The following is a 24,059-nucleotide window of genomic DNA, read 5'->3' as shown; positions in this document are numbered from 1 at the left end:
CTTCTCCAAAACCATACATCAGAAAAATAAGCTACCTATATTAATCAAGATTCTTTTAACTAAAAATATCAACGAAACGGCTTCGATAAAGAGGAATTAATTTGTTTATGTAACTGAAAGTCTTAGGACTAACTTTGAACATATATGTCCCTGGGTGTTTAAATGTCATTAGAGATTTTCCTCTCTATTTCAGTTTTCCTTGTCCTCTGTGCTGTCTCTGCTTGTACTAGAGGTAGCTTCTGGTACCTCTTTGTTTTTCTAGCCTCCAGTATCTGGCCTGGGTCAATCAATAGTGGGAAGGTTTGTAGGCTATGTAGCTAGGACCTCAGCACCACCATGTGGTAGAGTTTGGATTTGCCTGTTTTTCATCTGTGACAGATCTGTAGATTGAAAACAAGCACACTGAAACGAGAGTATTGAAAACAAGTTGTCATGAAAATAAATTGGAACTTTAAAGATGGAATTGAGCAGGGTACCAGTGGATCATACCTGTAATCCTAGCTACTCAGGAGGCTGAGATCTGAGGATTATGGTTCAAAGCCAGCCTGGGCAGGAAAGTCCTTGAGACTCATCTCCACTTGACCACCAAAAAGTCAGGAGCTGTGGCTCAAGAGGGAAAGTGCTAGCTTTAAGCAGAAAAAACTCAGGAACAGTGCCCAGTCCCTAAGTTTAAGTCTAGGACTAGTACACACACACACACACACACACACACACACACGTTGCTTCCCAATAACTACTGTATTACAAACAAAGATGAGCTTTAGAGTTTTATAAATAGAAATGTTAATATTTCCTTCCTGCCCCTCAGGGCAATCCTGAATACAAATATCCCATTTTGGATACCACTCTCCTTGAGAAAGTCTCACATGTGACCTAAAATATCTAAACATCAGTGTTCATGGAGGCAATATTTTTGTGTGTGTGCTGTCCCTGGGCTTTTATTGCTCTACCACTTGAGCCACACCTTCACTCGTGGCTTTATGGTTACTAATTGGAGATAAAGGTCTCACAGACTTTCCCGCCCAAGTTGGCTTTGAACCTCCATACTTAGATTTCAGTCTCATGAGTAGCTAGGATTATAGATGTGAATCACCAGCCAACCAGAGGTAACTGTTTTTAGTAGTTATAAAAGTGAAAAAGCAGCCTAAATATGTATTAGCCAGCACATGGATAATATTCATCCAATAGAATCTATTAGAACAAGCAGTGCTGCGGGCTGGCGGGTGGAGGTGTGCAGGCTGGGCCGCGGATGTCATGTGGCCTGTGTTTTGGACCGTGGTGCGTACCTATGCGCCCTATGTCACATTTCCTGTGGCCTTCGTGGTCGGGGCTACCACCTGGAATGGTTCATCAGGGGAAAGGATCCTCCGCCTGTGGAGGAGGAAAAGAGCATCTCAGAGCGCCGAGCGGATCGCAAGCTGGATGAGCTGCTAGGCAAGGACCATACCCAGGTGGTGAGCCTTAAGGACAAGCTGGAATTTACCCCTAAAGCTGTCCTGAACAGAAACTGCCCGGAGAAGAATTAATGGAGGACACTGTGACCAATCCTGCTACCATGTCCACCCAGCCCTAGAACATACATCTGATTGATTTGCTGCTTATTCTGGCACCTCCCATCCCACAACCACATAAGTACCAGCTGCTTCCTTATGACCTGCACACCAGCAGCAGCTGAGGGTCAGCAAAGAGGAAAGTCCCATCTCTTGATGGGCCTTACGTAGGTTGCTGCTGGGAGAAGTGCTATGAAATGAACTCTGGCTTTCAGCCTCCCTGAGGGGGCATTTTAGCCTTGAGTGGCAATGGTTGGGATTTGCGTGTTTCTTGTAAAAGGGGCACCTTTGAGCCTAATCCCAATTCAGACATCTGGTTCCCGATCCTTTCCGGCTTATTTTCCTGGTCAGCTGGGGGAAGAGGTTCCCTGGGGAATGGAAGTGTTTGTTGTCAGAGGCTGGGGCTGTACCCCTTGGGGCAGGAGCAAGTGTGCGTGGTGAATTTACTTGAAAACAGCGGCTTCCACCCCTCATCACTGTGGAGTGAACTGTGATTAAAGAGGCATCTGCAAACCATAAAAAAAAAAGAACCTATTAGAACAGGTTAAAATAATTAGATTAGGGTTACAATATTAAAATATATTTGTAAATGAAGTTAAGTTGTAGAATGAGACATAATATAGAAGGCCATTTAAAATATGTGTACCTTAAAACATTCTAGACAATATAGCATATTATTTATAGATAATACATACACAAAATTAACATGCACACATGTATGGTAATCAAAAGCCACAGTGTTAAGGTAATGTTTCCCCTGCCAAGAGAAAGAGAGTTGAGACTGAGAAGGGTCTGAAGCTAATAATAGTAAAATGTCAAGATTTAACAAAGCCAATAGGTCAGCTCTGTGTCATATAATAAATGACTTTCCAGGTATTTAAATTATTATGTAATACCAAAATACTTAATGCAACAGATTAAGAAAAAACTCTGTTCCCCTAAAGATACATGAGTAATACTAGAAAGAAAATGCCAAAATTATTTTATGTGCACTTGGTACCACAATAAGCCCTGTGGTGTGGGGTTATCTGAGCAAATACCCAAGACAGCCAAATAGGTGCTGGTGGCTCATGCCTGAAATCCTCAGGATGCTGAGAACTGAGTATAGATGTTTGAAGGCAGTACAGGCAGGAAATGTTTGTGACACTCTTTATTTCAACTAATCAGCAAAAAGCCGTAAGTGGACTGTGGCTCAAGTGGTAGAGTACCAGCCTTGAGACAGTGCAGTATTCAGGCCTTGAATTCAAGGCCCAGTACCCATACAGGGCGGGAGAGAGGGGGAAACCACTAAAGAATTGGAAGAGTGACAGAGCGAATGAGATTGAGTGTATGGAAATATAACAATGAAATCCTCTCCATATAACTCACACAAACAAATAAAGAACTAAGAATTATGATAGGCATACCTTTAGAGAGAATGACATTAAGCCAGTCACTAAAAAAAATTCAATGCCAGCAGTGGCTCATGCCTGTAATCCTAGCTACTCAGGAGGCTGAGATCTGAGGATCACTGTTGAAAGCCAGCCTGGGCAGAAAAGTCCATGAGACTCTTATCTACAATTAACCATCAGAAACATGAAAGTGGCACAGTGTCTCAAGTGGTAGAATGCTTGTCTTGAGCTGAAGAGCTCAGGAACAGTGCCTAGGCCCAGAGTTCAAGCCCTATGACTGCCAAAAAAAAAAAAAATCGGTGCTAACCATGGTATAGATACTGCTTGGTATATCATGAAGACAAGCTAGAGGGATCTAGGGAAGGAGGTTAGGACAGTGTGGAAGAACAAAGATTATATCTGCTCTATGATGAGACTCAGTGGGTGGAGAATTACAAAGGAAGTAGGGTCCTAAGGGGAGCCAGAGCCATGCTTTCTTTAGAACAAGAAATTTAATTGAAGAGCCAGCTCAGAGAAGAGTTTGCTGAGATAATTATGAGCTCCAGATGGATTTCAGCAAATGTATAAATATGGATTTTTTAAAAGTAAGATTTAAAATGAGTGCCCTGCTTATATAAGCCTTCTGTAAAAGTGGTACATGAATGTAAGTTATCATCATTCCCTCTTTAACTCCTTGATTGTGGAAAAATCACTGTTTTCATTGTCAACACTGATAATATTTATTGTTAGAATTTCAGAGCTGGCAGAAATTTAAAGATGACATAATGCAGACTTTTTGCTTTACAACTGACCAGAGGTGATTTCATGTCAATTTTAACTGGCTAGTTTCTAGGGGAGTAAGGACTCTATGTCTTCTCTTCTCCAAATTTCTTCTATTTTTTATGAACTGCAGAAACAGAAAGCTCCCACTAGATCAGCCCAACAAGCCACTGTGTGTATGCAAATCTGATATTAGAGTCTCCAAGTCTAAAGCTTAGATCTGTTATTAGCCATGACCTTGCCAACTAATCTGTTCTATGCCTGTCTCCTCATCTACAAAATGGAAGATATAATAACGCTCATAGAGGATTAAATAAATTTAAAATACATAACAGTGCCTGGCATATCAAGAGGGACCAGGTAGATAAATGATTATTACTATTTAACACATTGTATGCGCGTTTTAATACAAGTCAGAAATTTAAACCCACAGTTGGTTTTCTTTCTTTTTTTCTCTTTCTTGGTAGTATTAAGGTTTGAGCTCAGGGCTTTGTGTTTGCTAGACAGGTGTTCTATTGCTTGAGTCATATTAGTCTTTTTTGTCAGTTGTGGGGCTTGAACTCAGGACCTGGACACTCTCCCTGAGCTTTTTGTTTTGTTTTTGCTCAAGATTAGCACTCTACTACTTTGAGTCACACTTCTGGTTTTCTGGGTGATTAATTGAAGAGTCTCATTTTCCTGATCAGGCTGGTTTTGAAGCACAATTTCAGCCTCCTGAGTAGCTAGGATTACAAGTGTGAGCCTCCAGAGCCTGGCTCACATCAGCCTTTTTTGCTTTAGATATTTTCTAAGTAGGTTCTTGTATGCCTGGGCCAGCTTGGATCATAATCCTTCCTAGGTAGCTGAGATGATAGATGATGAGATGAGTGGAGATTTTAGTAGGTTTGTGTGGGCCTTATACTTCTATCCTTCCAATCTCTACCTTTCAAATAGTTAGGATTATAGGATGAGCTGACAAAAACAAAAACAAACCAAAGACATAATGTTTATAAATTTAGATATTTCATACAGATACCTAAATCTAACATTCTTAGGGGATTTCTCAAGTAATATAATCTGGCTGGTAGGAAGAAAGCAATTGCCCTCTTTAGCCTTGATCTGGAGTTTAAGAAACAAAAACAAACCAAAGAGATAATGTTTACAAATTTAGATATTTCATACAGATACCTAAATCTAACATTCTTAGGATATTTCTCAAGTAATATAATCTGGCTGGTAGGAAGAAAGCAATTGCCCTCTTTAGCCTATAAAGTTCCATCTTTTAAATTTACCTGCCTGACTAATGCTTGCCTTTGGATTTGTATCCTGGACTAAAACAATCCCCATTCTCAAGGAACTCAACATCCAGTAGGTGAAGTGCATTTGCTAAACAATTCACAATGCCGTGGGATAGAAACAAATAAAAAGTTGTCAAATACAAAGTATAGCAGTAATACAATGGTACAGAAGTCTTCAGAGAAGGTGCTGGTAGTGATATGTGTTGTCAAGAAAATGTCTTTGAAAAAAGAAAAGGAGAATAGACTTGCAGAGAATAGAAAGCGCAAAGACATTGAAGCTGGGGATAGTTTTATGTATTTAGTAATTATAGACATCTCTGTTTTATAGAACATAGAGAGAAGGGAAGGTTGACAATAATGCCGTTGATCTTAATGTTTAAGAAATGTCCTACAATGCATAATACTTTCTCTCCTCTCTCTCTCTCTCTCTCTCTCTCTCTCTCTCTCTCTCTGGCAGTACTGAGGTTTGAACTCAGTCTGGGCACTGTTTCTGAGCTTTGTTGCTCAAAGCTAGCACTCCCTGATTTAAGCCACAGCTCTAATTCTGGCTTTTGGTGATTAAGTAGAAGAGTCTGACTTTCATGCCCTGGCTAGCTTTGAATTATGATCCTCATATATCAGCCTCCTGAGTAGCTAAAGATTTCAGGAGTGAGCCATCAGCACCTGGTTTATGAAATACCTTTTTTTTTGGTCTGTTGTGGGTCTTGAACTCTGGGCTTGGGCACTATCCCTCAGCTCTTCAGCTCAAGGGGAGCACTCTACCACTTGAGCTAGAGTGCCATTTCTGGTTTTCTAGTGGTTTATTGGAGATAAGAGTCTCACAGAGTTTCCTGCTCCAGCTGGCTTTGAACTGTGATCCTCAGATCTCAGCCTCCTGCGTACGTAGGATTCCAAGAGTGAGCCGCTGGTGCCCCGCCCTACTTACGTTTTTGATTTTTTAAAATTGTTATTTGGTGGTGTAAAGAGGGGTTACAGTACCATAAGGAGGGTAATGAGTACATTTCTTTTTGGACAATGTTATTCCTTCCTTCGTTCTCTCCCAGTCTAAAATATAATTTTAAGATTTAGTTGGGCCTGATAGCTCAGACCTGTAAGTAATCCAAGCCTTCTGGAAGTCCTGATAGGAAGATCAAAGTTTGACACCTGCCCTACTGGAGAACTATCTGAAAAATAACTGCAGTGAAAGGGGCTAGGGACATGGATTACATCACATATCCCTGAAGGGAATTTGAGGCCTTAGGTTCAAGCTTCAGTACTGACTGAAAATGAAGTTTATCTGTAATAATGACACTTACCTTAGGGTTTTTTGTTTTTGTTTTTGGTCATGAGGCTTGAACTCAAGGTCTGGGAGCTCTCCCTGAGCTCTTTTGCTTAAGTCTAGTGCCCTACCACTTTGAGCCACAGTGCCACATTTGGCTTTTTCAGAGTAGTTTATTGGAGATGATTCTCATGGACTTTCCTCCCTGAGCTGGCTTTGAAAGGTGATTCTCAGATCTTACCCTCCAGAGTAAGTAGGATTACAGGCCTGACCCTCAGGGTTCTTGAGAATTAAACTCATGTAACCTTTGTAATAAATTTCCCAAGATATTTGATAAAGAGTAAATATAGTCAATTACTATGGGTTATTATGATGCTATTGGGTCTTCATTGTCTATGTAATAACTTGTCTGAGAAAAGCTAACATCTTAAATCAATGTTTTTTTTCAATGGAAACAAATTAAGACTAATAACATGTTTTGGTTGCATTTAAAAAAATAGAATATACACTAAAAACGCGAAGATAAGACTTCTTTCTTATCTAGATTGTTGGTCGAAAAAAGTTTTTAAAGTGCAATTTACTTTCTATAGTGACTGTTCAATATAATAGTGTATTAGAGGTAATAAAGGTAGATACTTTCTACAGTGACTGTTCAATATAATAGTGTATTAGAGGTAATAAAGGTAGAGGAGACTATTCCCTAGTTCTGTAGGCTCCAAGAGTAGGCAAAGACCCTTTCCAGCAGAAGACCTCACCATCTTACAAAAACTTCTTGACTTGTCAGGGAGGTCAGACAATCGCTTGGCGGGAAAAGGATAAATTCAGACCAAAATCTGTTTCTGTTTAGTTTATAAACTGCATTGGAGTGTCTCAGCTTTCATGCCTTGTGGGACTTGAAGTCCAGCAGGAAGATAAGAGCTGGATTGCTGAGCTATGGAAACCCACAGCCAGGGAAGGTCTGAACACTATGGACTGCAACTCCCGATATGCACCAGGAGGACGCGCCGTAATTACAGCCAACCAACCGTACTGGAGTAAAGTAAGCCCCGCCCCCGGCCCGGAGACGGCCTTCGCCAATGGCAGAGCTCCCGTGGCAGAGCCTGCGGGTTAGGCTGTGAGGCCCGGGCCGGGGGCGGGGAGGAGTCGAAGGGGTTCCAAGCGAGCACGGCCGCTTGGGGTGGGTCGGGGCTTTCGGCGCGCCCTTCATTGAAGCGGCGGTGGCCGGGCTGGGCGCCGGAAGTGGGAAGCGACGGCGCGGCTGGAAAATGCCGGTCCATTCCCGAGGGGATAAGAAGGAGACGAATCATCACGATGAGATGGAGGTGGACTACGCCGAGAACGAGGGGAGCAGCTCGGAAGACGAGGACACAGAGAGCTCGTCGGTCTCCGAGGATGGAGACAGCTCAGGTGTGCGACAACGCCCGGCCCGGACCCCCGAATCCCTCCCCCCACTCCTTTTCCGCGGCGCGAGCCAGGCCGCTCGCGGCACGCCGGGCAGCGGCGTCCCGCTGGGAGAGGGGGCGGGGAAAGCGGGAAGGGGCGGGGACTAGCTGGCCGCCCTGACTGACAGCCGGCGTGCACCCGGCGGGGTCTCGGGCGCTGCTGGGTTCCCCGCGGGGTCTCGGGGGGCGGGGCGGGGCGGGATGGGCCTGGGCTAGCAGAGCCGAGGGGACGCATTGGCGTCCGGACCTTGGTGGTGTCCTCCCCCCCACCCCCAGCCCCCAGTTGGCTGGGAGATTGAGGAAATTCCTCCCCGCCCCATCCAGATTTTTCACCTTTGCAATTCTGAATTCTCCCCGTGGGGTGGGTTGTTCCTGCCCAAGTCTTGTCCGGCTGTGTCATCGACACTTCATCGCTGTGCTCTTTCGGGGTTCACTTGGGAATTGTCCACTTTATGAAGTTTCAAGGAGAGAAAAGGACCAAAGAGAGGGATGATTTGGGATTCCCTACTGATTTATAAATGTTTTTTTTGGGGGAGGGGCATGGTTGAAATTCTCTAGAGATTTTCTTCCCTTCAGTTTTCCAACTTCAGGTTGTTTCAGAATTTTTTGTTGTTGTTATTGAGCGGGGAGTCTGAGGAGGCAGGTTAAATTTTGAAACTTTAGGAGTGAGTATTTAAAAAGGAATGGGATTTGTGATTACCAGGATCCTTTTCTATTAATGAAGATGAAACTGAGTCTTACCATCTGGATTTTAGTCGGGTGAAGAGAAGCATGGATTACAGGTTGATGACTGTGGTATCAGCCACACCTTCTTTTCTGTTTCCCCGTCAGAGCAAATCTTTTTGGAAGTATATCATTTCAATCAATAAATCAACATTGCAACCAATAAATCAATAAATCTCCCCAAATAAGTACTTCTGAATGACATCTTTGTGCAGCACCAGATGCTACTCAGTGTGATGTGTAAATAGTTATGATCTAGCCCCAACTAGGGCTGTCATAAGTCACCACTTTATTCAATTGCCCAATGAATGCTTGACAGTAAACAATGCTGTGGGAATTCAAAAGCAGAGGAAATAAATTTTAGAATTGGGTGGTCAGAAGTGTTTGAAGAAGGTGGAATTACTGGACTTATCTTGAAGAGTGAGTAGAATTTAGGTTGGTGTGATATGGTTGAATGTGCCTAGAAGAGAAGGAATGTGAGAGAAAGTGCAAAGGCCAGAACTGAAGGCGTATTCAAGAGTGAGAAAACTAGTTTGGTTGGGAGAAGGGCTTGAGTTCCAAGAGGAAAAGGAAAGTGTGTATGTGAAAGATTTCAAAGAAAGAGGCATACAACGGAATTGATGAATGCAAGTTTAGGAGTGAAGATAAGTTAAACCCAGATACAAGAATGGTGTAGCATTAACTGAAAATAGAAGAGGAAATCTTTGAGATGAAGATAGACAATGAAGTATTTTAAGCACATAGGTTGTATATTTAAGTAACAATGCATTGGAATCTACCTGAGATGGAATCTACCTTAGAATAATCCTGAAATCATCCGCCTTGCCACGGAAGTACATTATATTTCAAAATAGGGGTTATAAGGAAAAACATCTAGACTTTATGAATACATTTCTTACATCTGTAAAACTTCTTTTGAGACAAGGTTTTATTTATTTATTTATTATTTTTATTTTTTGGGTCCGGTTGTGGGGCCTGAACTCTGGGCCTGGGCGCTGTCCCTCAGCTCTTCAGCTCCACCACTTGAGCCACAGCACCACGTCTGGCTTTTTTTTCTTTTTGCTTATGTGGGGCTGAGGAATTGAACCCAGGGCCTCAGGCATGCAAAGCAAGCGCTCTACCACTGAGCCACCTTCCCAGCCCTAGACAAGGTTTTATGATGTAACCGAGAAGTAAACTGTTTCACTCGAGTTTTCATGTGTGTGTGTGTGTGTGTGTGGTGTGTGTGTGTGTGTGTGTGTGTGATGTATGGTGTGCCTGTCCTGGTGCTTGAACTGTCCCAGAACCATCCCTGAGTTTTTTTTGTCCAAGGCTAGTGCTCTGCCACTTGAGTCATAACTCTACTTCTGGCTTTTTAAGTAGTTAATTAGAATAAGAGTGTAATTGCGAGTCTCAGATCTCAACCACTTGAGTAGCTAGGATTACAGGCATGAGCCACTGGTGCCTGGCTGTCCTCCCCCCCCCACATCCTCCCTTGCCCCCCACTAGACTTTGAACTCAGGGTCTTACATTTACTAGGCAGGCCCTTTGCTGCTTGGGTCACATGTCCAGCCCAATTCTGCATTTTTGATGGGAGATAGACTCAGAAAATTACATCTGCTAAAATTTTCCACTTGCGATTTTTATATGTTGTAAATTTTCACTTGTTTTCTATTTCATCAGAGAAAATAAAAACGTAGTTCGTGAAGATTCAGTAATATTTGAATAACAAGTCAGTTCGTGAAGATTCAGTAATATTTGAATAACAAGTCAGTTCTAAACCTTACATACATTTTGTAGTGTGCTTCTTATAAAATCATTTCTATTCTACCATGTCTTGCATGTTAAACTTCCAGTTTTATACTTCTGAAACCTTGGTATTGAGCAGATCCTAAGGCTACAGAGAAACCTCTACTACCTAAAGAACTTGAGAAATTGGGAGGGAGGGGGGAGGCTGGGAAGGGATGTGAAGGGTAAACAAAGGAGGAGGCTGCAGTTCTTGGTAAGAAATGTACGCATTATCCTGCCCATGTAATTGTAACCCCTCTGTACAGTATGTTCACAAATAAAACAAAATTAAATTAAAAAAAAAGAACTTGAGAAATAAGTCATATTAAGGGACTAAGGTTTTATTTCTGTTTTTGTAGTGCTAGAGAGCAAACCTAGTGCCTTGCACATGCAAGGCAAGCATTCTACCATTGAGTTACACAGCTCAGTGAGTATGTTTGTAACCCAGGGACCAAGTTTAAACAGCTATGAGCTCACTTATTAAAACCCAGAAATAGTTTTAATTTGATTTTGAAAATTCAAAAGAACTTTCAATGTGAAAATAAATAAGTGAATATAATTTAACTCTTTTCCTCACAATTGGACCTTTATTTGGTGAAGATTAAGGTACAGATCAGTTTGTGCTTCAGATATTTTGGTGTATTGCCTATATAAGATGTAAAAATGGAATATGTGGAATATAGGACAGACCTGATCATTAGCAGCTGCTTTCCTTAAAAGTTGGTTTATTTTTCTCCTTCATTGCCTCTTTCTTGTGTATGTTGGAACCAGAGCTTGTACTGAGGACCTTTTGTTTCTTGCACAGCTTTTTCATTCACAGATGTGCTACCACTTGAGCCACACTTCCAATTCAAAATTTTGCTATTTCAATAGAGATAACAGCCTTCAGATCTCAGCCTCCTAAATAGCTAGTATATAGGTGTGAGCCTCTGGCACCTAATTTCTCTGCCTCTTTTTCACTGACTGAGAGTAATTTGGGAAGAGGAAACAATTCAAGCCTGAGTGGCAGTCCAAGATACCATGTGTGTTAAACATAATGAGACTAGTTTATTTTTTTATGTTTCTGGCTAATCAGCCAGGTGAAAACTTGTGAAGAAAGAATTCTGGTATTGACTGGTATTTACCCTTTTTTTTTTTTTTGGGTCCGGTCGTGAGGCCTGAACTCTAGGCCTGGTCACTGTCCCTCAGCTCTTCAGCTCAAGGCTAGTGCTCTACCACTTGAGCCACAGCGCCACTTCCGGCTTTTTTCTTTTTGCTTTTGTGGTGCTGAGGAATCGAACCCAGGGCCTCAGGCATGCAAGGCAAGTGCTCTACCACTGAGCCACCTTCCCAGCCCCATAGAGTTACTGTAATTTTAACTCATCTATATCTTAAATTAATTCTGTAGTGGAAATTATTTTGGATAACAGTTGTTTATTTTCCCATAAGGTTTAATATACATCTTACACATTTAGTTTCATATTCTCATTTGAATTAACATTAGATAAAATTGCAACAAAACAAATCTGATATTAATCTTGAGTCTTTGATATTTGCTTTCTTGTTAACAGAAATGGATGATGAAGACTGTGAAAGAAGGAGAATGGAGTGCTTAGATGAAATGTCCAATCTTGAAAAACAGTTTACCGATCTGAAAGATCAGTAAGTAGTGACTTCAGAAAGTCCTTGCCATTGAGTCTCAGTTGCGTCACATGTACACTAGCACAATACCAATAACATTTTCTTTCAACTGTTTTCCTTTTTGTATTTTATGGGATAGGCTGTTTTGATTTAAGAGATGTTTCACCTTTTTTTTTTTTTAACCTGCCAAGAGACCCCATTAACTAAACAGAGTTTTGAGGCAGATCTTATTTTTGGGGAGATAGGTAAGGGAAGGTCTACTATAAGATTTGTTATGTAGGTATTGGTGATTAAAGTATTTTCCATGAATTTCTGAACCCTTGGTTCTTTGGTAAATAATTGGCTAAAGATAGCATTTTTAAAATTTGAAGATAAAATGGTTTGTCCCAAATATTCTTTTTTTTTTTGGTTGTAGAGCTTGAACTCTGGGCCTGGGCGCTTGTCCCTGAGCTCTTCAGCTCAAGGCTAGAGCTTTATCACTTGAGCCACTGCGCCACTTCCAATTTCCCAAATATTCTATGTCTGATGAATTGGTTTTGTTTTTGTCCTACTCTGCATAGTATGACTGTTACATATTTATATAGCTTTGAAATATATCTTATAAATTTTCTTTTTCTTCAGATTTCTATCACCATGGCCAGGCTTGGTAGTTCACTCTCCCAGTATTTGGGTGGCTGAGGTAGGACAATTGTGAGTTTAAAGCCAGCTTAAGCCATAAGCCACCTAGTGAGATCATGTCTCAAAAGAAAAAAAAATTACATTTAAAATTTTAAACTGTTAAGTTGTTATAAAAATAAGCCTTATTTCCATTTTACCTATGAAAAAATTACATTCAGCAAGGTTAATTAATTCCCATAGTTTATTAAAAAGTGCTAAATAAAGCCAGGTTTTTTGCCTCTTGGTGTTTCTGTGTTCATTCTACTAAAAGTCTATTAACTTTGGAGGAAAGTTGGTGGACCAGAAAGAGCAGGGGCTCTCATTCCAGACTTTTGACTGGTTTAATGATGATAATAAAGGGCTGCGGTATAACTCAATGGTAGAATCCTTGCTTAGCCTGTGCAAAGCCCTGGGTTCAATCCTAGTTCCACAAATGAATGAATGCATGAGTGAATAATTGAGTGAAAAAACAGGTAACAGTAGTATTCTTATTATCTACTGTGAAGATTGAGGAGTAGTGTGAAAAATTTTTAGCCATTTGCTTGGTATGATATATATCTATTAGATACTGTTACCTTCTTCTGTTCTCACTTTTTCTCAGTTTTGAGGTTTGACCCATGGGCTTTGTGCATGCTAGGCAAGCACTGAGCTGTAGCCTTACCACTTTTTATTTTGAGATAGGGTCTTGATAAGTTGCCCAGGTTACCTTTAAACTTTGACCCTTCTGACACAGCCTCTTTAGTAGCTGGGATTACAGGATTGCATTACCACATCCAGCTTTCCCTTTATGTGATTTCATTGTTATGAGGCATTGAAACTTATGAACAAATAAATATCTGGATGGTATGGCAGCTGCTTTCTCCTTCTTTGGGTTGCTAGAGCAGCTTGTCAGTTTTTTTTTTTTTTTAAAGTTGTGGCTCATGCCTATAATCCTAGCTACTCAGAATGCTGAGATCTGAGAATCTTGGTTTCCATGGAGCCAGCCCAGGAAGACAAATCTGGAGACTCAGATCTCCAGTTACCAGTAGAAAGCTGGAAGTAGGGAATGTTGCTCAAGTGGTACTCTACAGGTAGAGTACCTGCTGAGCAAGAACATGAGACCTTGAATTCAGGCCCCAATACAGTCCTTTTGCATTACTTAAGTCTTTCCAAGGCATGAGCTGGCACAACACTGGCATGAGCTGGCCCAACATTAGCTGGCACTTCTGTCAGATGCAGCTAATCTAATGTCCAGATGTTGTGCTTAACATGGTGGCAGCAGCACATTGCACCTACTCTCACCTGCTCATTTGTGCATCTGGAGGAGTACAGGGGAGAGAAGGAAGGAAGGAAACAGTGTAGGAAAGCCAGGAGGAGCTCAGCTGAAGTTGTGCAGGGCACAACCCAAGCATTGTTGATGGCGGATCTTCACCCTGGGGTCTTCATCAGCTTTGAGCCGGTCCACCACCATGCTGATGATATAGCTGAATACACTGTGAGGCTGGATTTTCTGGAATGAAAGACTAGACAACTTCTCCCTGGAATTGCTGTCCTTCCCATGTTGTATCACCATGAACAGTGTCTAGTTTTTTCATTATCAAATGTTGAATAAAGCTGGATCTAGTTTGCTCCCAGATGGGCTTGTGGGTCTTTAGGGAATGTCATCCAGCTTCACTGAGACTCAAGGGGCTGGAATGATGGCTTCAGTGGTGGTAAAAATTCAGGGCAGTCTGCTTTTTTTCCTTTCTTTCAGATGCCAGAACTCTTACATGAGAATGGACCTCCCTGGTGTTTTTTTGGGGGGGGAGTGGGGGTGGGTAGGATCTCTCTTTCTATGTAGTTCAGACTGACATTCAGCAACCTCTTGATTCTGCTTCCTAAGTATAGGGATTACATATACCATCATACCCAGCTAATGCTCTTGTAATTTGAGAGAATGTAGAGTAGGTAAAGATATAAGCCACAGTGTCTTATAGGAGAGCTTTCATGTTGCAACTTTTTGGTATGGTCATAGGATGTGTACTAGGGGTTGTAATCCAAAGAGAAATTTATAAGAATATTGATACTTAAGTTATTCAGATCCTAGCCTTTTATTTTTATGGATTCTCCATAATATTGCTGCTTATTAAGACATTAAAACTGTTTACTATATTTGGCATTAGCAGACTAACATAGATTTGTTTACTATAATAATTTTGTTGTTCTATTGGTGAATGTGTAGATATATGTAGGTATTGTTCCATGGTAGTTAACAAATTAATCTAAGTAATCTAAAATAATCCAAAGTTTAAAATTTTGGCTTTGAAATACACACTTTTGTTTATTCTAAAGATTTACATTACTGCCGTCATGCTTTCTAGGGCACACTTGTAATCCCAACAATCAGGAGACTGAAGCAGGAGAATCTTGAGTTCAAAGCCAGCTTGATGTACAGAGCAGGACCTGTCTCAAAAGAAAACAAAAGATTTACATTACTAATTTAGAATTAAAATTAGTTTGAATCCCTAAAGATTATATTATTTGGGCAAAATGGAGTTCATCCTAGGGAATGATCATTCTGGAAAATTGGAAGCAAATTTGTGTTTTTATATTTTAGCACAAGTAATCCACGTACAATTCTTATTAAATGAATTAAGATCCACTCATTTAACTTTAAAGTATATTTTATAGTTATCTAAGAAAAGCTCTAGTATAATGTAATATATTACATAGGAAAACTTTGCAGCTAATGTTATAGGTCTAATATTGTTCATTCTAGGACAGGAAGTTGCCTTGGTTTTGGCTCTCTATGGCTAACTATTGCCACCAGTTGTTTCTTCTAACAGCCTCACCCATCTTTAAAATTAAGAGTACACTGTGAGCATGAGCATAATTTAATAAGGTTTTTAAGGAATTCCTCCTTCCTTCCCTCCCTTCCTCACTTTCTTCTCCTAGTTCTCCTTTTCTCTCCCTCCATCCCTCTTTCCCTCCCTCTCTCTTCCTTTCTCCCTCTTCTCCCTCTCCCTCTTTCTCTCTCTCCCTCTCTCTCAATCTCTCTCTCTCCCCCCCTCTTTTTTTTCTCTCTCTCACCTTCCCTTTGCTTTTTTGGTGGTATTGGGATTTGAACTAAGGGTCTTGCATTTGTTGGCAAATGCTCCATTTCAGCCATGCCTCCAATCCTTTTTCACTTTAGTTATTTTTGGATGGTATCTTAAGTTATGTTCTGTACTGCTTCCCTATAGCTAGACTGAAAGGTGCATGCCATCATTCCTGGCTTTTATTGGTTGAGATGGACGCTTGCTAATTTTCTGCAGTCCTCCTCCTAGTTGCTTTCCAAGTAGTTCTTGGTGTGGGCTATTCACATGCTGCCTAGTTGGCTTATTTTTGTATTACTGTACTAGGTACTTTTTTTGTTGTTTATTTTGTTTTTTTTTGGGTCCGGTCGTAGGTCCTGAACTCTGGGCCTGGGCGCTGTCCCTCAGCTCTTCAGCTCAAGGCTAGTGCTCTACTACTTGAGCCACAGCGCCACTTCCGGCTTTTTTCTTTTTGCTTATGTGGTGCTGAGGAATCGAACCCAGGGCCTCAGGCATGCAAGGCAAGCGCTCTACCACTGAGCCACCTTCCCAGCCCCTATTTTGTTTTTTATCAGTTGTGGGGCTTGAACTCTGGGCCTGTGCGCTGTCCCTCAGCTCTTCAGCTCAAGGCTAACGCTCTACCACTTGAGCCACAGTGCCACTTCCTGTACTAGGTACTTTTGTAAGATGTCTTAAATCCTTTTTAGTGGAGGTAGGAAGTCATTGTAATAATTGTATTCATAATCAAATTATCCTGCTTCTCCTGTTCTAGCACCACAGGGTACTATAGCATTCCCTTCATAAGGCAGAAAACTCACATTGCAGTTTCTGTAGTGTGGAAGGTAAGTTCTTCCACCTCATTCAAAAGGTAAAAGGATTGGTACCATCTAGGTTTTTGTCATTTTAATATTCAACATACAACAAACATTCATTGAGCTTCTACTTTGTAAATAATGTTGTGGTTGCTTCTGAAGAACTCATGTTCTTTGCCATTGATGGTTTTATACTTCATTTATAAAATTGTACTTATTTTGAGGGATATTTTCTACCTTCTAACTTCCTAAAAGGTTTTTTAATAGAATAATAATTCTTTTATCCTCTTCATTGAAGATGCTAGATCACAAATTCAAGAAACCCTGTCAGTATTTTGTATACGTTTGGTTTTCTTCGGATGTTCTTCCTTGGTGTCGTAATTTTAGTATTTTATCTAAAATTGAGTATTAACTTCAAAAATACGTTACCATTTTATATTTTTCTGACTTTATACATTTATCATTGTGTCTTGCATTTAGAAAGTTTTAACCCAGGCATGATAATGCATTTATTTTGACAACAAATTCTTTAAGTTATATTGTGGTTGCTGCCAAGAGGCCATTAAAATAAAAAAGGAATATTTGTTTCATTAACATTTAAATTTAACTTTGCTCCTCAAGAATCATATTATAAAAATTGCTTATGCTAATTATATTGATTAATTACAAACAGTATTGGTTGTGTCACATGTACTAGGTTATATTTTCAAGATAGAAGAGCAGAATTTGATATGAAACATAAGAACCATCAAGTTGGCCAAAGCTAACTGCTAGTTACACCAACACCTGCAGCATAACCAATGGTTTCTTTGGGAAATTACTACATGCTGTCCTTCTGACATACCATGACATATTTGTTTTCGCCTGTGATAAAAGTAGCAAATGGAAAAAATAATTACAAAATGATCTTAAATCGGGGTAGGGGACTGACTGAAGTGGAAGAGCACCTACCTACCTAGCAAGTACCAGGCCTTGAGTCCAGAACTCTGGTACTACTACAAACAGCAACAAAATAATTTAAATTGTTAAATTGGTAATCTGCTTTAGTTTTTTTTTTTATCACATCTTTAGAAATGTCACAAAATCTGGATTAGTAGTATCTTTCATGAAGGATGACAATCTGGTTTTATAGAATTACTGCCAAAAATAAATACTGAATTATCTCATATACTTAGTTTTTGATAATCAAACTATTGTTTCAGCTGACAAAGATTTTTTTTTTTGAGGTGTTGGGGACTGAATCCAGGGCTCTGCCCATGCCAGGAAAATGTTCTATTACTGACATACATTTCTACCCTCAGATAAAAGTATTTGTAAGCCAGGTGCCTGTGGCTCACAGGTGTAGCCCTAGCTACTTAGGAGGCAGAGATCTGAGGATCTCAGTTTGAAAGCTGGCCCAGTAGAAAAGTCCCTGAGAGACTCTTATCTCCAATTAACCACTCAAAAATCAGGAAATGGAGCTGTGGCTCAATTGGTAGAGTGCTAGCCTTCAGCACAAAGAGACTCAGAGGTAGTGCCCAGGCCCTGAGTTCGAGCCCCATAACCCACAAAAAAAGTATTAGAAAGTTCCCCCATTCCCCATTTTTCGTTTCTTCATCCATTGAGTAACTCATTTGTTAACGTTTTCTTCATTTGTAGTTGAGATGAATTGGGTATGTGAGATCATGGGGCCGTACCCATTGTCTTTTTTTTCCCTTCCTTTTTGCAGTATTGGGGTTTAAACTCAGGGCCTTATACTTGCTAAGCAGGCACTTTTCCACTTGAGCTACTCTGCCAACCCCCCTTTTTTTTTAATGTTGGTTGTTTTTTGAGATAGGATCTTGTTTAAGATTGGTATAGACTTGTGAGACTCTGATCCTCCTGTTTGTGCCTTTCTGAGTAACTGGGATGACAGGAATGAACCCCCATCTGTAGTCATTATTCCAAGATGGAGTGTTGTGAACTGGCCTATTTTGTTTTGCTGGATCTGTCCTGGAGAAGTGATCTCTTGATTTCTGTCTCCCAAGTAGATACAGGGCTTGAGCCACTCCTTGACCACTATCCACTGCTTTTATCTTCTCTGCTCTACTTCCTTTTCATTCTGTTTTAAAATTAAGCAGGCTTTGGGTGTGGTGGCATACATCCAGTACTCAGGAGGCTAAGGCAGGAGGATTGTAACTTTGAGACCATCTTGGACTAATGAGACCCATCTCAATATGTACCTCGCCTTACCCCCAATTAAATTGGCTAAGTATTGTATTGACTCCATTTTAGGAAAGACAGAAAAAAACCAGGAAATTATTTATTTTTACAACTAGTTAAAAAATGCTTTCCTATGTAGGTGTTGGGCTCAAGCCTGTAATACTGGCTAATTGGAAAGTAGAGATTGATGAATCATGGTTAGAGGCAAAGCTGGTGGGGGGAAATTCATGAGACTGTATTTCATCCAGTGTCTGGGTGTGGTGGTATACCAATGTCATTGTAGCTACATATCAAGGCATAAAAAGGAGAATCATAGTCCAGGCTGACCTGAACATTTAGGGTGATCCTCTTTCAAAAATAACTAACCCATGCCCAGTTGGGCTGTGGTGACTCATGTCTATAATCCTAGCTGCACAAAGCTAAAACCTAGAGGACTGGAGTTTGAAGCCAGCCTGGAAGAAAAAGTTCAAAGGGCTCCATCTCCTGTTAACCAGCAAGATGCCAGACTAGAAGCATGACTCTAATGATAGAGTGCCAGCTATAAGCAAGTAATCCCAGCACGTGAAAGGCCTGAATTCAAGCCTGTGTACCAGCAAAAGCAAAACAAAACAACAAAAGAACAGCTCCACACAAAAAGGGCTGGCAGAGTAGCTGAAGTGGTAGAGCATCTGCCTAGCAAGTGTGAGACCCTCAGTTCAGAGTTCCAGTATCTCTAAAAGGAAAACTTTTTTTTTAAACTCCGAATTTAAATGATTTTCAGTCTTAGAAATGATTTATTGTTTTTCAATCCAAACAAAAACAAAACTTGAGAGTGCCAGAGTAAATGTGTGTATTTATTGAGATGGTGTCCTGGCAATAATGCTAGGCTGCTCTTGAACTTCTAGACTCAGGTTATCTTTGCTTCACCCTTTCCAGTACCTGGATCTGTAGGCATGAGCCACTGGTCCTGGCTTTCAGTAGTTTTTTTGTATTGTATTTTTTAATTAACAATTGGTATTTTTTATTAACTATTATAAGAATATTGATGAAAAAATCATAGACTAGTATCCATCCTATGATGATTTGTATAAAGACAAATTTTTTCACTTGTGATCAGAGCAAAAATACATTTGATAGTTTATTAGAATGTCAATGATATTAGGAAAAATAATGTATACAAATGGAAAATTGTTAGCCATTGTTGGGATTTTTAAATTAATGTCTTAATTTCTGCTTTATTAAGACTTTATAAAGAACGATTAAGTCAGGTGGATGCAAAACTACAAGAAGTCATAGCTGGAAAAGCACCAGAATATTTGGAACCACTGGCAACTTTACAAGAAAATATGCAAATTCGTACAAAGGTAGCAGGTAGGAAAGTGAAACATTTTTTTAAAAATACAGTGTATTCTACGCTCTCCCTCTAAAGGTGTTTGTTAAGTTTGTTGTTGATGGTACTACAGATATATTTGCATTGATGGATTATAGATATGCTTATATATTTACATTGCATTACAAGCATGTTGATAATTCATTGCGGTCAGCCTAGAGATTTATTAAAATCTCTTGCTTTTTCTCTGCTGCTGTGAGAGATTTACAAAAGAAAAACCAAACCAAAAAAAAAAAAAAACAACAGCTGAAAGTGTGGCTCAGTGGTAGAGTATCTGCTTAGCAAACTTGAGGCCCTAACTTCAAGTTCCAGTATTCTCAAATAATGAATTCTCCAGTGGCTCACAATGTTATTTAAAAAATGTAAACAATTAGAAACTGGTATTTTCATTAAGAGATAATGATACTATCATAGATAATTCCCTATTAGATAATTTAAAGCTTAAGTATTTTTGGCATTTTTCATCTATGAGTGATAGGATTTTTATTTTATCTCATTAAAAATTTTTTTTTTTTTGGTACTGGTTCTGGTGTTTGAATTCAGGGCTTGGGTGCTGTCTCTAAGCTTTTTTGCTCAAGGTTAGTGCTCTAACTTTTTGAGCTGCAACTTCTCTTTTGGCTTTTTGGTGGTTAGATATCAGAGTTTCATGGACATTCCTGCCCAGGCTGGCTTCAAATGAGGATCTCAGAGGATCTCAGCCTTTAGTAGGATTACAGGTATCACTGGTACCTGGGTGCCTGGCTCATTTTATTTTTTTGTCCGTCGTGGGGATTGAACTCTGGGCCTGAGTGCTGTCCCTCAGCTCTTCAGCTCAAGGCTAGAGCTCTACCACTTGAGCTGCAGCACCACTTCTGGTTTTCTGGTGGTTTATTGGAGATAAGAGTTTCATGGACTTTCCTGCCCGGGCTGGCTTTGAACTGCAATCCTCAGATCTCAGCCTCCTGAGTAGCTAGGATTACAGGCGTGAGCCACCAGCGCCCCACTCATTTATTTTTTAAGAGATGATTTTTATGTTGCCTAGGCTGATCCTGAATTCCTGGGCTCAAGCTGTCCTCCTTTCTCATCCCCTTGAGTACTGGAATTTTTGTTTTTTTTTTAAATACTTATAAAACAGGGTATTAATTACAGAACAGGAATTTAATCTCTAACCAGGTAATTTAATGATTCTTTTTTGTTTTAGTTTGGTAAATTTAGTTACTTATTTGTGGAGAATAAGTGAAGATGTACTGTATTTGAATGGTTAAGCTTAGTCTTCTGTCTGTAACTGAATTCCAGTTTCAGTATGTCCTAGCATTTATCAGGGGATATATCCACTTGATGGTAACTTTGGATTTCTTTTAATAGTTGAACTACTAATATCTGAACTTTAATAATGGAAATGCTGATTATTTTTCTTTTTTGGAACATGAATTGATCTTCATGTACCTGTGAAGTAAGACATTGTTGATAATAAGTTCTTTACTAAATTTACCTTAAATTAAATTTTCTTCTTCTTCTTCTTTTTTTTTTTTTGGTAGTACTGGGTCTGAACTCAGATCACTCTTCCACTTGAGCCACACCATCAACCCTTTTAGCTTTTATTTTTTGAATAAGATCTTACATATATTTATGGTCAGGCCAACCTGGACATTGATTCTCCTATTTACACTTCCCTTGTAGCTGAGGTGGCAGACTACTGTGTCTAGCTTTCATTATTTAAATAAGGTCCCTTGACATTTTTGCCTGCGCTGGTCTTGAACTGTGATCCTTCCAACCTCTGCCTCCTGAGTAGCTGTTGCTCACATCTGTTTTATTCTTAAGTTCTTAATAAATGTAGATGTGATAATTAACTTGGTGTCTTTGAAAATGGATTTGGCTTATCCTTAAAGTAAAAAAAAAAGCCCTACATTTCTTTGATGCTTTTAGACAAAATAGATGATGAACAAATATTATTCAAGTGAATTATTTACTTTATGCTTTGGCCTCCATTTTTATATTGTAGATGGTATGTGTTGCTGATGTCATAGTCCTGGGTATGTGTCCCCTACTTTTACTTCACAGAATTGACTACATTTCTAAAGACATCTGTGGCATGTATGCCTAGAGTTTTCTGCTTGCTGATTGGTGGTGACATATTGGTGTAGCCATGTTGCCTATTTTATACTATTGTCTTGATATCTCTAAATTAAATATTGTTGGACATTTGTCCTATAGGTTATGCCCTGTTGGAAGTACTATGAACATTGCACATTTTGTTATATCACTGTATACATTTGATCTCTTAATATTTGGAGTCAAAATAAGAAATATTTAAACATAGTGGTTTTGATGGCATATGCTATCAAACTCTCCTTTGAGTTTATATGACTAAAGAAACTAGAGTTTATTTTCTGTTTGCATTATAAGAAACCTGAGTTGTCATTTTTACTGGAAAAGCATTTTTTTTTTCATTTTGATCATTCTCTATCAAATTCAGGAGTAATTTTTTGAAGAATGAAGTAAAAACAAAAATTAGCAGTGTAGTTCGTTTCTTTGTAGGTCTTAAACTCTTAGTTTCTAGTCTTTGATATGTATTTTAATTGAAACATTTTTGTTTTTGTTTTTAAAGATAAAGTTACCATTTGCCAATTTCTTATTGATTCCTCTCATAAAATATGAAGACAGAGTTCCTGTAGAGAAGTGATAATGAACTCTTCATTGCTAACATAATCAGAGTAATTGTGTTTGGTTGCAGGAATCTATAGAGAGCTCTGCTTAGAATCTGTAAAGAACAAGTATGAATGTGAAATTCAAGCTTCTCGCCAGCATTGTGAGGTAATTACACCTCTTCAAGCCTTTTCTGAGTTAGTAGTTTAAAAAGCAAATAAATAAATAAAAAACAATTACATAGTACTTCAGTCATCACTTGTGTGTGAGGTTTTTTTTTTTTTTTTAATGTGGTTGTTCTGGAAGTATTGAAATAGGATACAAAGGAGCATAGAAAAGAAATGTGATAATTTTAGAAGTTTTGCAACTTTCTTTAGAAAGACTTTGTAAAGATAAGGTTATCTGGAATCTCTGAAATGATTAGTATAATTAGTATGATGTGGAAGTTTAGACTAAAACTGTGGTTAGAATATTGGGCTGTAGAATTAATTTCTGTCTAGACCTTCTTCCACTTTTTAGGGCAGCATTCTTTATAAAAAAATGGTATATTTTTCTATGTTTATTTGAATAGTAGCCGAGTGTATCCTAGAACTTAGCCAGGTTAAACTTTGAATCATCTTTTCTCTCTCAGCCAAGTGCTAAGATTATAGGCTTGCTACCACATGTTGCTCACCAATTACTATTTAGATAAATTTTTTTTTGTGAGTACTTGGATTTTCTTTACTAAGAAGGGTATATCTTCCATCTCTAGGTTGGTTTTTCCTTCATTGACTTTGTAAATATTTTTGCCCTGGAAATCAGATCTTTTCACTCTTTTCACTTATTGTATGTGCTTTTTATATCTTACTTATTTTAAGTAAAAAGATACATTTTTCCATTAAGACTTCAAAGTTTACTTATAACATTTGGACTTCTAAACTACCTTTAGTTAATTTTTGTGTGTAGTATAAAATATGGTTCTTACTTTATTTTGTTTTGCATATGGATAGTTGATCTCAATACATTGGTTTCTAACAAATCATCAATTCTATTACTTTATCAAATGTTTGAGTGTATGCTGATTTCTTTCTTTCTTTTTTTTTTTTTTTGGTCGGTTGGGGGGCTTGAACTCTGGGCCTGGGCGCTGTCCCTCAGCTCTTCAGCTCAAGGCTAGCGCTCTACCACTTGAGCTACAGCGCCACTTCCGGTTTTTCTGGTGGTTTATTGGTGATAGGAGTCTCACAGTCCTCTTGCCCGGGCTGGCTTTGAACCGCGATCCTCAGATCTCAGCCTTCTGAGTAGCTAGGATTACAGGCATGAGCCACCAGCGCCCGGCTTTGATTTATTTCTAATATACTGATTTATTCATTAGTTTTTAGTCTAATACATATTGATAACTAAACTTGATAGTCTTACATTGTTCTTTTCCTTTGCACATTTTTTTTTTTTGTTGGTTGTGGAACTTGAACTCAGGGCCTGGGCACTGTCCCTGAGCTTTTTCTTTTTTTTTTTTTGGGTCCGGTCGTGGGGCCTGAACTCTGGGACTGGGTGCTGTCCCTCAGCTCTTCAGCTCAAGGCTAGCGCTCTACCACTTGAGCCACAGCGCCACTTCTGGCT

The 24,059-nt window shown here is 39.4% G+C and overlaps 1 protein-coding gene and 1 pseudogene across 2 annotated transcripts in view; both read left to right on the top strand.

The window, feature by feature from the left end:
• Window positions 1–1,208: 1,208 nt before the first annotated feature.
• LOC105982626 lies at window positions 1,209–1,526 on the top strand (annotated as a pseudogene).
• Window positions 1,527–7,364: 5,838 nt separating this feature from the next.
• The window catches only part of Brms1l (breast cancer metastasis-suppressor 1-like), a 36,339-nt gene continuing 19,644 nt past the window's right edge, over window positions 7,365–24,059 (top strand). The window contains exons 1-4 of one of the 2 annotated variants that reach the window (XM_013012368.1): window positions 7,365–7,642; window positions 11,718–11,808; window positions 19,692–19,819; window positions 22,552–22,631. In XM_013012368.1, the coding sequence (XP_012867822.1) occupies window positions 7,501–7,642; window positions 11,718–11,808; window positions 19,692–19,819; window positions 22,552–22,631 (441 nt within the window). In that variant the 5' untranslated portion in view covers window positions 7,365–7,500. The remainder of the gene's footprint in view (window positions 7,643–11,717; window positions 11,809–19,691; window positions 19,820–22,551; window positions 22,632–24,059) is intronic. The other variant, XM_013012367.1, reaches the window with a different exon arrangement.

Source organism: Dipodomys ordii, unplaced genomic scaffold (genome assembly GCF_000151885.1).
Source record: "Dipodomys ordii isolate 6190 unplaced genomic scaffold, Dord_2.0 Scaffold16, whole genome shotgun sequence".
NCBI lineage: Eukaryota > Metazoa > Chordata > Mammalia > Rodentia > Heteromyidae > Dipodomys > Dipodomys ordii.
The sequence above is the reverse complement of the archived record's forward strand: the minus strand, read 5'-3'. Positions and strand labels throughout refer to the sequence as shown.